This window comes from Monoraphidium neglectum (assembly GCF_000611645.1).
Source record: "Monoraphidium neglectum strain SAG 48.87 unplaced genomic scaffold scaffold01082, whole genome shotgun sequence".
Classification (NCBI taxonomy): Eukaryota; Viridiplantae; Chlorophyta; class Chlorophyceae; order Sphaeropleales; family Selenastraceae; genus Monoraphidium; species Monoraphidium neglectum.
The window spans coordinates 2,688-15,839 of NW_014012546.1; the positions used below are offsets into that span (position 1 = coordinate 2,688).

The following is a 13,152-nucleotide window of genomic DNA, read 5'->3' on the forward strand; positions in this document are numbered from 1 at the left end:
ATCCATGTTGTGCTCCACATCAGGCCCATGAACCGGGCGGAGCAGCAGGAGGGGTGCGAGCAGTTGGTGCACGTCGCTCCAGGCGGCCAAGAGGTGCGCTCGGGGCAACCCCCCACCTTCCCCCGCATGACGTCACAGGCACCAGCGCTGACCCCTAAATGTGGGAGCCTCAATGGATTCCGTAGGGTTGCACGGCAGCTATGAGCGTGCCCGGACGTGTTGACTGCCGCCTGTGTGCCCCGGCACCGCCTGCAAGGACCGCCGGCGCACCGCTCACACCTCGGTGGTAATCCAACGCACTCCTTGCTGCCTGAATCATGACCAAACGTTGGGATCGTGTGGAAGGTCCTGGTGCAGACAGAGTCGCGCTCCGAGGCCTTCTCCTGCGACGCCGTCTACAGTGCAGAGCACGGGGGCGCGCACAGCGGCGAGCTCTACCCGCAAGCCGTGCGGCCCCTGGTGGACGGCGTGTTTGCAGGGATCCATGGGACCGTCTTTGCTTACGGCCAAACTGGTGCAGGAAAGTCTTACACCTTGGTGAGTCAGCTGCAGAAGCTTTTAACGGGCTGCAGTTGTGACGCTTGATGCCTGCAAGATCATCAGATTGACTGGATTTGTGTGCGGCAAGCGGGACGAGGAGGTTCAAGCGAGCCCGCCGCAGCATGCGCAAGTCGGGGGAGGGGGGGTCTGAATGGCGCCAAACATTGCTGCGGTCAAATTAGGTCAAACACAGTCATTCAACAACGCATGCAAATGGCCAGGGCACCCACATTGAGCGCTACCATGACGCTCTGGCGATGCTATTCGAAGAAGAGGCCTGCCGTACTCAGGAGCTGCAGCAGCTGCAGCAGCAGCAGGAGCAGGAGCAGCAGCAGCAGCAGGTTTGGACAGGGGCCAGCACCACACTCCAGGCAGCCTCGCTTGGCGACACGAATGGAGTACCCGCCGCCGTGACAGCTTCTGCGCACCAGCAGCAGCAGCAGCAGCAGCAGCAGCAGCAGCAGCAGCAGCAGCAGCAGCAGCAGCAGCAGCAGCAGCAGCAGCAGCAGCAGCCAAGGAAGTGGCGACCATTGGGCTGGGAGGTGATCAACGACGCCTGCACCCGGGCGCAGGCCCTGAGGGCGCAAGGGGTGGACGTGGCAATGGTTTGCAGCTTCATAGAGGTGCGCCTCAGATTCACTTCTCCTGGTCCGCCTGTCTGGTTGTTGGCACACTGAAGGTTGGGGCCTGGCAGCTGCAGCAATGGGGTGCAAATTGCTGGCTGGGCCAGCCTGATACTCAGGGCGCAAAACGTGATGCACGTCTTTGCAACGGCCTGTCGCGCCCGCGGCACACATTAGAGCAGCACGTAGAACAAAATCAGGATCAATTCACGCTCGTGAAACTCACTGTTCAAATCGAGGTCAACCAAGCAGCTGACTACCCAGTCATTCATGCTAAACACATGCAATCCTGGTCCTGACAGATCCACCAGGACTCCATAAGGGACCTCCTCGCCCACTCCCAAGCCGGGCGCCCAGAGCACTCCAGGCAGAGTCTGCTCAGCACTGGCAGCAGCTTCACGGGAGCCTGCACCGGGGGTGCTTTTGGCGTCGGCGGCGCGCGGTTGATATCCTACAGGGACCCTGATCCAACAAAAGACATTGTCCTGGTTGGGCTGGAGGAGGTCACGGTGAGCAAGCAGGGGGCTGGATTCAATGGAGTGTATGGAGGGCGTATGTAGGGAGTGGGTGGAAGACAAAGACAGGGTGAGAGATTTGTGATGGGGGGGTGAGGTGAGTGTTTGCAAGGGGGGGTTCGGGTTCAAAACCTAAGCCTTAAACCCTTGAATAAAATGCACCTGAAAATGCATGTTTACATGTTTGCAGGACTATCAAAGAGCCTCTGTGTCAGAGAGCAGAACGCACATCGCCGTGTGCAAAGCCTGTTGCCTGCATCACCCAGCTGCCCTCCGGGACACTAAGCGCCGTAACACAGAGTCGCAAAGCAAAGCCACCCCGGATCAACACGCTCTCAGCTTGCCCCTTTGCACATGCCGCAACCCGCAGGTGTCCTCGCGCCAGCAGCTGCTGCAGTGCCTGATGGACGGCATGCGCGCCCGCACCACCGCCGCGACGAACGCCAACGCGCACTCCTCCCGAAGCCACGCCGTCTTCACAATCCGTGTCCGCCAGACGTCAAGGCGCATCCTCCGCGTCGAGCCGTCGTCGCCGGGCGCGCCCATCAAGTCGCGCCACCCGTCCACGAACGGCCAGCCGCAGGGCTGCGCCGGCGCCGGCACAGGCGGCGGCGGCCTCTCGCGGCAGGCGTCGGGCCAGCAGGGTGGCGAAGGCGGCGCGGACGGGGGTCTTGAGTATGTGGAGGAGACGCTCGAGGCGAAGCTTCATTTGGTGGACCTCGCCGGCAGCGAGCGCATTGGGAAGAGCGGCGTGCAGGGGGCGCGGCTGCTGGAGGCGTGCAGCATCAACCAGGGGCTCCTGGCGCTGGGACACGTCATCGACGCGCTGGCTGATAAGCGCAGGTGGGTGCAAGTGAGGTTTCTTTGTGTGTGTGTGTGTGTGTGTGTGTGTGTGTGTGTGTGTGTGTGTGTGTGTGTGTGTGTGTGTGTGTGTGTGTGTGTGAGCGTGCGCGCACATACACTTGAGCGTGTGTGTGTCTGCACGCGTGCGCTTTCTGATGCAGCATGGGGGTTTAGTAGTGCATAAGGCATGATATCAAAAGCACATTTTGCTCTTAGAAAGCTGGCAAGGCTAGTCTGGGGCAGACCGTGGCTGAAATTCACTATTGTTATCATCCTCTTGTGGCCGATTGTGCACCACCAATTGCCAACCACACTTCAGGCACGTCCCCTACCGCGACCACGTGCTGACGCGGCTGCTGCGGAACGCGCTGGGCGGCAACAGCCGCACAGTAATGTGCGCCTGCATCAGCCCAGCGGACGTGCACCTCTCTGAGACCCTCAGCACCCTCAGGTGTGCATGCTCTGGGGTCGCAGCACCCCGCCACCCATAGGCTGATGTGGCGTGAACGAGGCGAAGCGCGCACCTTGCCCTTGCGCGCAGCTATCGGACCCACTGCAAAAAAGCTAGCATGCCAGCCTGCAACTCCTTACGCTCTGCTCCCGTTTTCTCGGACCCGGCAGGTACGCAGCCCGGGCCCGTGCGATTACAAACATGCCGGTCGTCAACAGCGCGCGCCGCAAGGCGGAGCTGGGGGCGCTGCGGCAGGAGAACGACGGCCTGAGGGAGCAGGTCAAGGCGCTGCAGTTCCAGGTGAGAGCTTTGTGATTGTTCATGCTTTTATCGTTGATCACATGGAGGCCTTGGTTTCGTGGGAATTTGTGCCACAGGATTTCCACAACAGCAGGCGATGATGGTGATGTTCAGATTTGGTGTGCGCCATGCATGCTTCTTGGGCGTGTTGCTTGGACGTCCAAAACGTTGGGCCAAGGAGCCTGCCCTGCCCCTTGCTGCGCCTTGCAGGTCGACCAACTCGCGGCCGCCCCAGGCCCCAATGCCTCTGAGCTGGCAGCTTTGCTGTCGGAGGCCCGCGCTGAGCTGGACGCCGAGCGCGCGGCCGGGGTGCTGCAGGAGGCGCGGCTCGCCCAGCTGGCGTCCCAGATGGTGCGCCGCATGGGCCTAGGTACTGCAAGGGCAGCTTGCCTGAAACCTGCTGCAATCGTCGCACAAATTCAAGGATCATGCCTGAGCCGCGGCAACTACACTTTTAAGCCTGCCTTTGCACATGCGGAGAGATAAGCTGAGGATGTCACATTCCACTTTTTCAAAGCCTTCAACTTCAAATCTGCCTTCACAACTCCTTCCACGACGATCACATTCCGTTGCAACAATTTGTTTTGCAGAGGGAGGCCAACCATGAGAAGCTTCGCATGATCGCGTCACTCGAGTCACTCAGGGTGCAGCTGCTCTCTGCCCAGGTGTCAGCCGTCGAGGCCAACGCCAAGGCAGGCCGCGTGTTCGGCAAGGCCAACTCTGAGGGCGGGGCGGCCTCGTTGGGAGGCGTTTTCCACGGATCCCTGCCCGTGCCACGCCTGTGCTCGCTGGGCGTGCGTGCGGGCTCCGCCTGCAGCGCGCACTCCAGCGACGGCGGCACGCACGCAACGGATGGCGGCGGCAGCTGCATGGCACCTGCCAGCAGAAGCTGCGCGGGACACCGCGCCCCGGGCGAGGGGGAGGGGCAGCAAGACGGGGCGGACCTAATTTGCGAAAAAGCGAGCCGCGCCGCATGCTGGCCGCGACTGGGGCAGGCTGAGCAGGAGGATGGCGACGACGACTGGAGCATCCCGGCTGTTCTGCGCGAGAGCGGCGACGGCGCGGACGGCCGCACGTCCCTTGAGCAGCAGCAGCGGCAGCACGCGGATGGCAGTGCCGCTATGCTGCGGCACGCGGCCGCGCTGGTTGCCGGGACGGCTCTCGACCCCGCAACATCACAAAGGGCAGGGTCACGGCTGCAACGGCTGGTGTCGGGGGCAGGGGCCGAGGGGCTTGTTGATTGGCTGGATCGCACCGCAGGCCACAAGGCTTGCGATGCGGTGCCGTCAGCGCAGCTGCCAGCCACACTCATAGAGATTCCGGATGACGACGCCGAGGCGGCTGGTGCATTGCGCGGCAGCGCCATGATGACGGCGGAAGTCTTCTCAGCTGCTTCCCAACCGGAGGAACCGCACCTGCGCCGCGGGGCCGCGCGCAGCAGGAGCGGCGCGTGCAGTCCCAGGAGCATGCTCGCGCCTGTGATCGCCCAGTGGTCCGCGCGGCCTTCCGAGGTTGAGGGGTTCGCGGACGCGCACGATGGCCGGGGCCCGGCGCGCCGCCGCAGCACCGCGGCGGGCGCGATGATGGCGGCTGCCCTGAAGGCGGCCGAGGCGGGCGGCGGGCCGGACTGGGGGCTGCGGCGGCAGCAGGTGGCGCTGCAGCACGGCCTGGACTGGCTGCAGTCCAGGCGCTCGGCCGCGGCGGACGCGCGCGCGCGCCTCCAGGCGACAGAGGGCTCCGTCCTTGCAGAGCGGGGGGCGGGTGCGGCGGCGGGCGAGGGCGCGGACTGCTGCGACGGCAGTGGCGAGCGGCAAGGGTCGTATTCTTCGATCGTGGCCGCGGCGGTGAAGTCTGCCGCGGCGGGCGGGGCGGCGGGCGGCGGCGCGGCGGCCGCGCGGTTCTTTGACTGGGCGGTGCGGTTGGCTTCTCAGCATGCAGAGCTGTTGGTGATGATCGAGGTGAGTGGGTTGTCAGGGCAAAGGGCAGGTATGTAGTCGCAGAAGGCAGCCTTTGCCCTGGGCCAAAGGCTGGCCTGCATTGTCATGTGGGTGGCGCAGCGTGGCGGTTTTAGCTGAGATCGGCGTCGCAAGATTGAGATTCCCCTGCTGCCTCTGAAATCATGAAACCATGCGCTGCAGGCGGAGAGGGCCGAGCGGCGATACCTGAAAGAGCAACTGGATGCAGCAGCGGCCGCTGCCCAGGCGGCCAAGGCAGCCCCGACAGCCGCCGCCGCCAGCGTGGCAGCCGGCGAGGCCAAGGCCGAGGCCGAGGCCTGCACGGGTGCGCCGCAGCGGGGCGAGGGCGCCGCGGGGGCGTGCGCTGCAGGCTTATTAGAGGCAACGGCGCCCTGCCCGGCGGCAACACTGGCGGGGGTGCCTTCACTACAGGCCTTGGCTGCAAATTTGACCGAGGCCGAGCGCCTAGAGCGCCGCGCCCTCGACCTGCAGCGGCGGCTGGGGGCGCACTCTGCGCGCATGCAAGGGCTGCTAGAGCTGCAGCGGCAGCTCGACTCCCTGGGTAGCCTTGCCCCGGCCAGCGCAGAACAGCCCGCGCCAGTCCCTGAGCGGGGCAGCGACGGCGGTGCACGTGCAGGGGAGCAGCAAGAGGACGCCATAGCGCTGGCGCAGGCAGGGCAGCTGACGCGCGCGATTTGGGAGCATGCGCTGTCCCTGGGACTCGAGCCGTGGCAGGCGTTCGCGGCGCTGCTGTCCGTGGCGGCGGCGCTGCGGGGCGGCGCAGAGCGGCTGCGGATGAGGGCGGAAGCAGCCGAGGCAGAGGTTGCGCTGCAGCGGGGACTGGGGGCGTTGGCGCAGGAGGAGGCGGCGGCAAACGGAGCAGCAGCAGGGGAGCTGCAGCAGCAGCTCAACGGCGCCAAGGTGGGTCGGACTGGCATCACTCTGAGAGTCTGGTACTGTAGTGAGCAATCCTGCGTGTTGGGCGACTTGTGTGGCACAGACGATTGATTGCAGGATCAAGCCCAATATGGGGCCTGCAAGCTCACATGAGAAGCTGCCGCACACATGCCAGCATGGGCAAACCGGCAACGCAGCTAGAGCGTCTCGCGCGGGCCCCTTTCCGATCCTGGCCGCCCCTCTGGTTGAATGCAGGAGTCCATGGCTGCCCTGAGGGAGTCCGAGGCGCGATGCCACGAGGCGCTGGCGCGGGTGGCCGAGGCCCGTGCTGCGGAGCAGGTGGGTGTTTTATCGGAGGACTGTAATGCAATGTATACGGCAATATGTAGATCTACCCATGTATCACACGTGGCCATATTCAAGGGCAAGTCCTGTGGATCTTGACAAGGGCCTTCATACTTCTGATGAATGATGTTGGACAGCACAAACCCAGGCAATCTGAGGGTGCAGCACCTGCGCCCAAATGGCACCGGTCATCCCACTTCGCAAGTTGTCCATGCCGCTGTCCAATTACCACCACCACCACACTGCTGCCCCACGCCCAGGGCCTGCCGCCGGCGATCAGCCCAGTCAGCAGCGGGTGCGTCACCGCACGCTCAACCTTTTCCCGGTCCAACAGCTGGGCAGCTGCCCACCAGCTGCCGCCCCTGCCGCCGCAGTCCCCGCCGCTGGCCATGCGCAACCTGGCGGGCCTGGTGCAGCTGTCGAGCGCAGGCGCTGATCCCAAGGCAGGAGGGGCCGGCAGCAGCGGGGGCGGCAGCGGTCGCGGCAGCGGCGGCGGGGACGGCCGGGGATGGCTCAGTTGGGTTGTGCCGGCGGATGAGGGGGTGGAGTCGCAGCAAGAGCAGGTCGGGCCGGGCGTGAAGCAGTGGCTGCGCGAACTCTTTGACCTGTGAGTGGTCGCTCTGCTACAAACGCTTGCTGAAGAATTCTGATTCCATTCGGCTTGAACCATGCTGATCTCTGTGCAACGCCTGGTTAGCTGGTGTTGTTTGGGGCGGATGACGACGAGTCCACAAGTGACGGATGCACCCAGCTGCTGTGCCTTTGGCAGCAGCACTGGACACGTTGAACCCTTTACGTTGTCAGTGATGTTTGTGGTACTCCTAGCTCACTTGAAGTCTTGTAATATGGACTGTCGCCCTCAAGCTGCTGACCATCAATAACTGTGGTAAAGGTGTCCTTGTGCAGTCTTGCAATGCAGCTGCTTGCATGCTGTGCTGCCAACAGTCAACACAGGGTCATCAGTGAACGGGGCGCGGCCTATCGATTCAGCAACCTTGCACAAAAATATTTCCATACTACACGCTAATGTTGATGGATCTCGCACATTCCTGTTGAATCGGATTGTTTCGGAGCCCAGCCCACGCACTGTCACATGAATTCACAGTTCCAGTGATGAAAGTGCCGAAAGCAATACGGGATTGAATACCAGCAAACTTATGATAAACAATATTATTCCTTATAGGTCATCGCTTGAACGTCTCACTGCATCACTTCAACGCGCTGGCTGGATCTCACAGTCAGCGCGCATTTTGGAGCGAGGCGTGGAGGAAATTGTCGCATGTTCTCAACTTGTAAATTTTTGGCATCTGTGAGACATGCGGTGGTCCTGGCTTGTCGTAGTATTGGCGCTCGCGGTCGTTCGGCTGGGCCCAGCCCGAGAGCTGCCGTTCAACACGACTGACATCAGCAGCAGCGGCGCAGACGTCGAGGACGGGTCCGGCGAGCTGTTACCCGCCGGTCGCGGCCTGCATCAAACCTCGGACCAGTGCAACCTGGTGATCGACGGCTGCGCCCGCTGCTACCAGCGGCGTGCGGGGACCACCACTCGCACCTACTGCAGCAAGTGTTCGATAGGGTACCAACTGAAAAACTCGTACCGCTCCTGCTGTGAGTCGAAGGGCTGGATTTGTTACAGATGCATTGAAGCGCCCTTCACATGCCTTGTGGCGCATGCCAGGAGCTCAGGGCCTGCAATGTTTGGGGCTGAATTGGCATTGGGGGTCACCGGCCAAGTCATAGGGTTGAAGTTTAGGCGCTGGCATGACCACCTCGTTCAGCGAGCCGAATGTTTGAGGAGCTACCTTGATTGTGTGAAACGTCAGTTCGCCTACTCTACACGCGCACGCCACAATCTTTGTTACCCGTCTGCCCTCCTCCCACACTAGAGTGCCTGGCCCCCTCTTACCCCGCAGCATGAAGTTTAAACTTCAAATTTGCATTCTCCTTCCTCCTCATCACCCCAGGGTGCTCGCCGGGGTACTACTGGTCTGTGAGTAACAGCACCTGTGAACCCTGTGGGGCGGGATACTACTGCCCCGGCGCGACCCTCACTCAGGCGTCTGGGATGCAGCGCATCCCTTGCGGATTGAACAAGAACACGACTAGCATCTACGCGCGAACTGTCATGGAATGCAGTGAGCAAAGATGCTGAACTCGGCTTTCTTTGTTGGGTCGGCGTGCAATGGGCCGCTACCCAGCTAGCTTTCAAGTTTCAGTGTTGCCACCCTGGCGGGCCTGTGTGAGCCCGCTCCCCCATTGCTCGTGCTGCACCTCTGCTCTGCGGGTATCCGCGAACCTGCACTGCCCTGAAACAAGCTTCATCTCAACTTTCCATCTCTGTTCTCCCGGTCCTGACTGTGATTAACTGCCATCCCTTCCCTTCATGCAACAGCCGTGAATCCTGGCTTCAGCTGGGGCCCGGGCGACAGCTCCACCCCCTGCACCACCGGCTTTTTCAATCCGGGCTACAACACCCGCCGCTGTACCATGTGCCCAGGCGGCCTGATCACGCTCCAACCCGGCGCGACCTCGGCCACCGACTGCACCTCGCCACCCGGCTACTACTATCAGCGGGGCAAGGCGCTGCCATGCCCCCGGGGCACATACAAGGAGTCATCCGGCACCAACGCAAACTGCGACACGTGCCCAGAGGGCATCACGACGCCAGGGGGCCAGGTGGCGATGAGCAATCGGACTGCCTGCAAATGTGAGCGTCTTCAAACGCATGGCCCACAGCATCGCTTGTTGCACTTCCAGGACGCATCAATTGCTGCGGCCCCAGCCTTCTTCCGCAGCTCGCCACGTGGACGCGACCTCCGAGGTTGCGTTCAGAGTCTGGATTAGGCAGTGGCCAGGGCGGAAGTTCAAGAAATGCACCAGCAGATCACGCCTGACCAATCAACAGCCTATGTGCTTGCGCCCTAAAACCTCTTTGCACAAGCACAGAGCAGGCCCTTGCGCACGTGGCCTCGGCTTCAGCCACCCAGGCATGGCATGCCTTTCCCACCTACCTTGAACCTCCACAGGGGTCCTCCCAGGGTATGCCCTGCAGCCCAACGCAGTTCTGGGCACCACCGCCGCGACCGCCTGCCCAGCCAACACGTACCGCGAGGGCGAGGGCCTGGTGGAAGACGCGTCCATCGGCCTCAACTGCACCGCGTGCCCGGCCAACATGGAGACCCTAGATATCGGCCAGAAAACCAAGGACGCCTGCTTTGCGCCCCCAGGCTACGGGTACAACTCGACATCTGGGGACGCGTACAAGTGCCCAAAGGGCAGCTACAACCCTGGCTGGAACCGCCAGCCCTGCGTCCCATGTGGGCTTGGTGACATCACCAGCAACGACGAGGGCAGCACCAACCCCGACGACTGCATCACGCGGGCCGGGTACGGCACCACCAAGGCCGACAACAAAACCCTGGTCACATCCATTTGCCCGGCCGGGTCGTTCGGCCGCAATTCCGACACCTACGGCATGGTGACCGTCGAGTGCACAAAATGCCCGGACTTCTCGACAACAGACGGCCCCGGCAGCGTCAACTCGTCGCAGTGTTTGACCCTTGCAGGGTATGGCTACGAGAACGGCGGCATCGCGATCTGCGACTACGGCAGCTGGAGCGCCGGCCACAGCCAAAACCCCTGCACGTATTGTGGTGACGGGTACAACACCAGCGCCGACGGCGTCGCCGCCACCCAGGGCGCGACGAGCGGCAGCCAGTGCATCGTTTCCGGGGGATTCACGCCAATGGCCGACGGCTCCGGCCTTAAACCCTGCCCGGCAGACACCTACAAAGCGCTGCTCGGCAACTCAAGCTGCGTCCAGTGCCCGGCCGGGACGATCACCACCGTTATGCAGGCCGCCGACGCGATATCGCACTGCGACGCCTGCCGGCCGGGGTTTGGCAGCGCCTCCATCAACGCCTCCGCGCCCTCCTGCAGCATCTGCGGGTCCGGCTACTACTCCCCAGGCCGCGTTGTTGGGGGCTCGCCGTGCCAGGCGTGCCCGCGGCCCGTCGGCTTCACAGGTCTCATGGTGTCTCGCAAGGTGGGCGGCACGAAGCAACTTCGCTGTGTAACGGATTGCCTGGCGTAGTGTGCTCCGGTGCAGACCGCCCACCGATGCGCCTGCACATGACGAGCCTGGGCTAGGTGGGGGCGAGCCTCATATACCCTTGACACTGAGTGTCACGGGTGTATGAGGGCCGTGTCTATGTCCACGAGTCCAAGCCCAGCCTTGGACTGAGGACGGACCGTGTCCTGATCGGCCGTCCGTCCTTGACTGGCTGGACGGGCCCGCAAGCACGATTCTGAGGCTCATACATCCAAACTCAGCAAATACAGCTTGACGCGTGAATGCCTCTGTGGTCATCAATGCCACTGCAATCAATCACACTTGCAGGGCATCTTCACTCCCGAGGACTGCGTCCCCGAATTCCCGGGCGACAACTTGTCCCACCAAACCTGGAACTTCATCGCAATGGACGACTCCGCGCTCACCCTCACGCCCGCCGCTGCCGACGCGGTCGCGTGCCAAGCTGCGTGCGCCGCCAGCGCGGACTGCGCGTACTTTGTTTTCAAGGGCGTCAACTCACACTGCTTCCTGCGGGACACAGTGCCATACAGCCTGGTCAACGTCAGCGACACCTCTAAGAGCTACATTTTGTTAGAGGTGCGGCGGCCGCGGCGGGCTCTGTTGTTCAACGCTTCCGTGCACGTGCTGCGCTCGTGCACGCGGCTACCATATGGTTGCTCCTGCTTGCAGTTGGGTGCTCGCAATACGTGCAGATGAGTCTGGCAAGGGCCTGCGTTGCCAACAGCCTGTTATCGGTTCACAGCGGGTAGCCCAAAATCAACATGGCAGGCTCGCCTCAAAACGCAAAACCTGCCACCCTCTCACCATGGGTCCTTCCACGGCAGGTGTCCGCCGGCCATTATGTGGCGTACGGCGCGCACGCCACCGACGCCACCTCACTTGGGCAGCCCCTCTCGGCGTACGCGACTCGCGAGGCGGCCACCGCTGCATGCGACGGCAGCGCAGAGTGCGTGGGCCTCAAGTTCGTGCACACTGAGGGCTCAAACCCCTGGCACACATTCAAAGGCACCATTTGGGAGGATGTGGTAGGGAAGGTGCGCGTGGTGGGCAGCAACATCAACCCTTGGGTTCCTGACCCAGCCTAGGGCTGATTGGGACGAGGCGCCCGCGGGACCTCTGCACCTGTCAGGCTCGCACAGTCTGTCCATTTCAGGCGCACATGGGCGTATACAGCCTGACAATTAGACGCGGTGATTTGCTTTGTCATCCATCATTTCGGCCCGAGCGAAGAGATTCCAAAGGGGGGCCTCCTTGAGGATCTGCTGCACTGCAAGCTGTTAGTCAAGATTGGGATCTGAAACTAGGGGCAGCGGTGGCCTGCGTCCCTCGGCTCCCACGTGGGGCGCCTTGCATTTTGGGTTTCATTTGGATCAAGGTTTGGCGCGCATACACTTATCTGGCACTGCACGGCTCCATCCCCTTGCCTGCGGGCTTTGCTGCACTACTATCTGTATGGTCGTGCCCCTTCCTTTTCGGGCTTATCAACACGCGCGTTCCTGCCCTTGCCGATGATCTCAAGCCTGTGTCAAGCGTCGCCGCCGCCCAGGCGTGGCGCAAAGGCGACTCTCGTCGTCCCTCAGGCCATCGCACATGACGCGCTGTTCTGCCTCGCTTTCTTTCGCGCCTGATTATCTAGAGCTGCCCAAACGACATCACGAGCACTTGCTACTGCGGTTGTTTGTGAGTGTGGGGTCCGAGCAGCAGCCGCACCGATTTTCCGCCTCATCTCTGACTGCATGCATGCTGCCGGTCTTTAGGGTGTGCTTGCTGCCCCTTCCTTTGCAGCAGGCGTAGCGTGCGTGCTTCACGCTCTGCCCACCAAGGCCTACCCTGGGGCTCGGCCGTAACATGCCACTGCCACCGGGGCATTTACCCAATCCGCCGTCAAGCGCCTTACTTTTGGTGCTGTTGCCAGCTGTGTGCCTCACTGAGCGACACTAGCCTCCGTTGTTTGGCGAGCTTGCAGCACCCTCCTCTGCCCCACACGCACTACAGTCATGCACATCCCTGCCTGCCCCCATGGCCCTGCTCTCGTGCCTCGTTTTCTGCTCCATCTCTTCCGAGTCCCTTTCTGGAAAAATGCCTTTCTTTCAGCTGAAACGTTTCACCTGAAACGGATATTTGTATCAGCCGCTCCGCCTGCCGCTGCATCCACGTGTCAATGGCCATGCCCTCACGCAATGGAAGTCAAAGCTGCCGCCGGTCCATGCCTTCTGCTCTAGGCACGCATGCAGCGCTTACAAACGAGCCTGTGGGAGCCGAAACGTTGTCCCTTTTGTTGGGCCCACGCCACCTTGTGACTGCCCCCACCATCTCCTGCATCTTCTTGGACGAAGCAGCTGCTGCAACACTTTGTGGCAAATTCAGCTAGCCCAACGTGATGGCTGCAGTACCTTTGCAGTCTGGCACGGGAAGCACGCCTTGCTGAAGAACTTGTAGCGCGCAGATGTTTCACGTGGCGGTGTCCCTGGTGTAATGCCGACCGGTTGACCAACGACCAGGCAGGACTTCATGTCAGCTCGCGAAGACCAGCTGCAACAACAAGCGCTGGCGCTTGTCTGCCTGGGCTTGGGTGTAGGCGATGAAATGA

General features: G+C 62.3%; 2 protein-coding genes across 2 annotated transcripts; both read left to right on the top strand.

The window, feature by feature from the left end:
• Nucleotides 1-797: 797 nt before the first annotated feature.
• Nucleotides 798-7,080, top strand: MNEG_6584 (Kinesin-like protein KIF21A; the record flags this gene model as incomplete). The annotated part of the gene is made up of 11 exons (XM_014044941.1): nt 798-1,163; nt 1,466-1,672; nt 2,049-2,521; nt 2,841-2,972; nt 3,143-3,272; nt 3,483-3,623; nt 3,863-5,230; nt 5,411-5,552; nt 5,865-6,148; nt 6,380-6,463; nt 6,730-7,080. 11 exons carry the CDS (start codon nt 798-800, stop codon nt 7,078-7,080), a joined length of 3,678 nt encoding a protein of 1,225 aa, XP_013900395.1.
• Nucleotides 7,081-7,785: 705 nt separating this feature from the next.
• Nucleotides 7,786-11,647, top strand: MNEG_6585 (hypothetical protein; the record flags this gene model as incomplete). Its single annotated transcript, XM_014044942.1, has 6 exons — nt 7,786-8,033; nt 8,434-8,459; nt 8,967-9,176; nt 9,496-10,514; nt 10,869-11,138; nt 11,387-11,647. The coding sequence occupies 6 exons, from the start codon at nt 7,786-7,788 to the stop codon at nt 11,645-11,647; spliced, it is 2,034 nt and encodes a 677-aa protein (XP_013900396.1).
• Nucleotides 11,648-13,152: the final 1,505 nt, after the last annotated feature.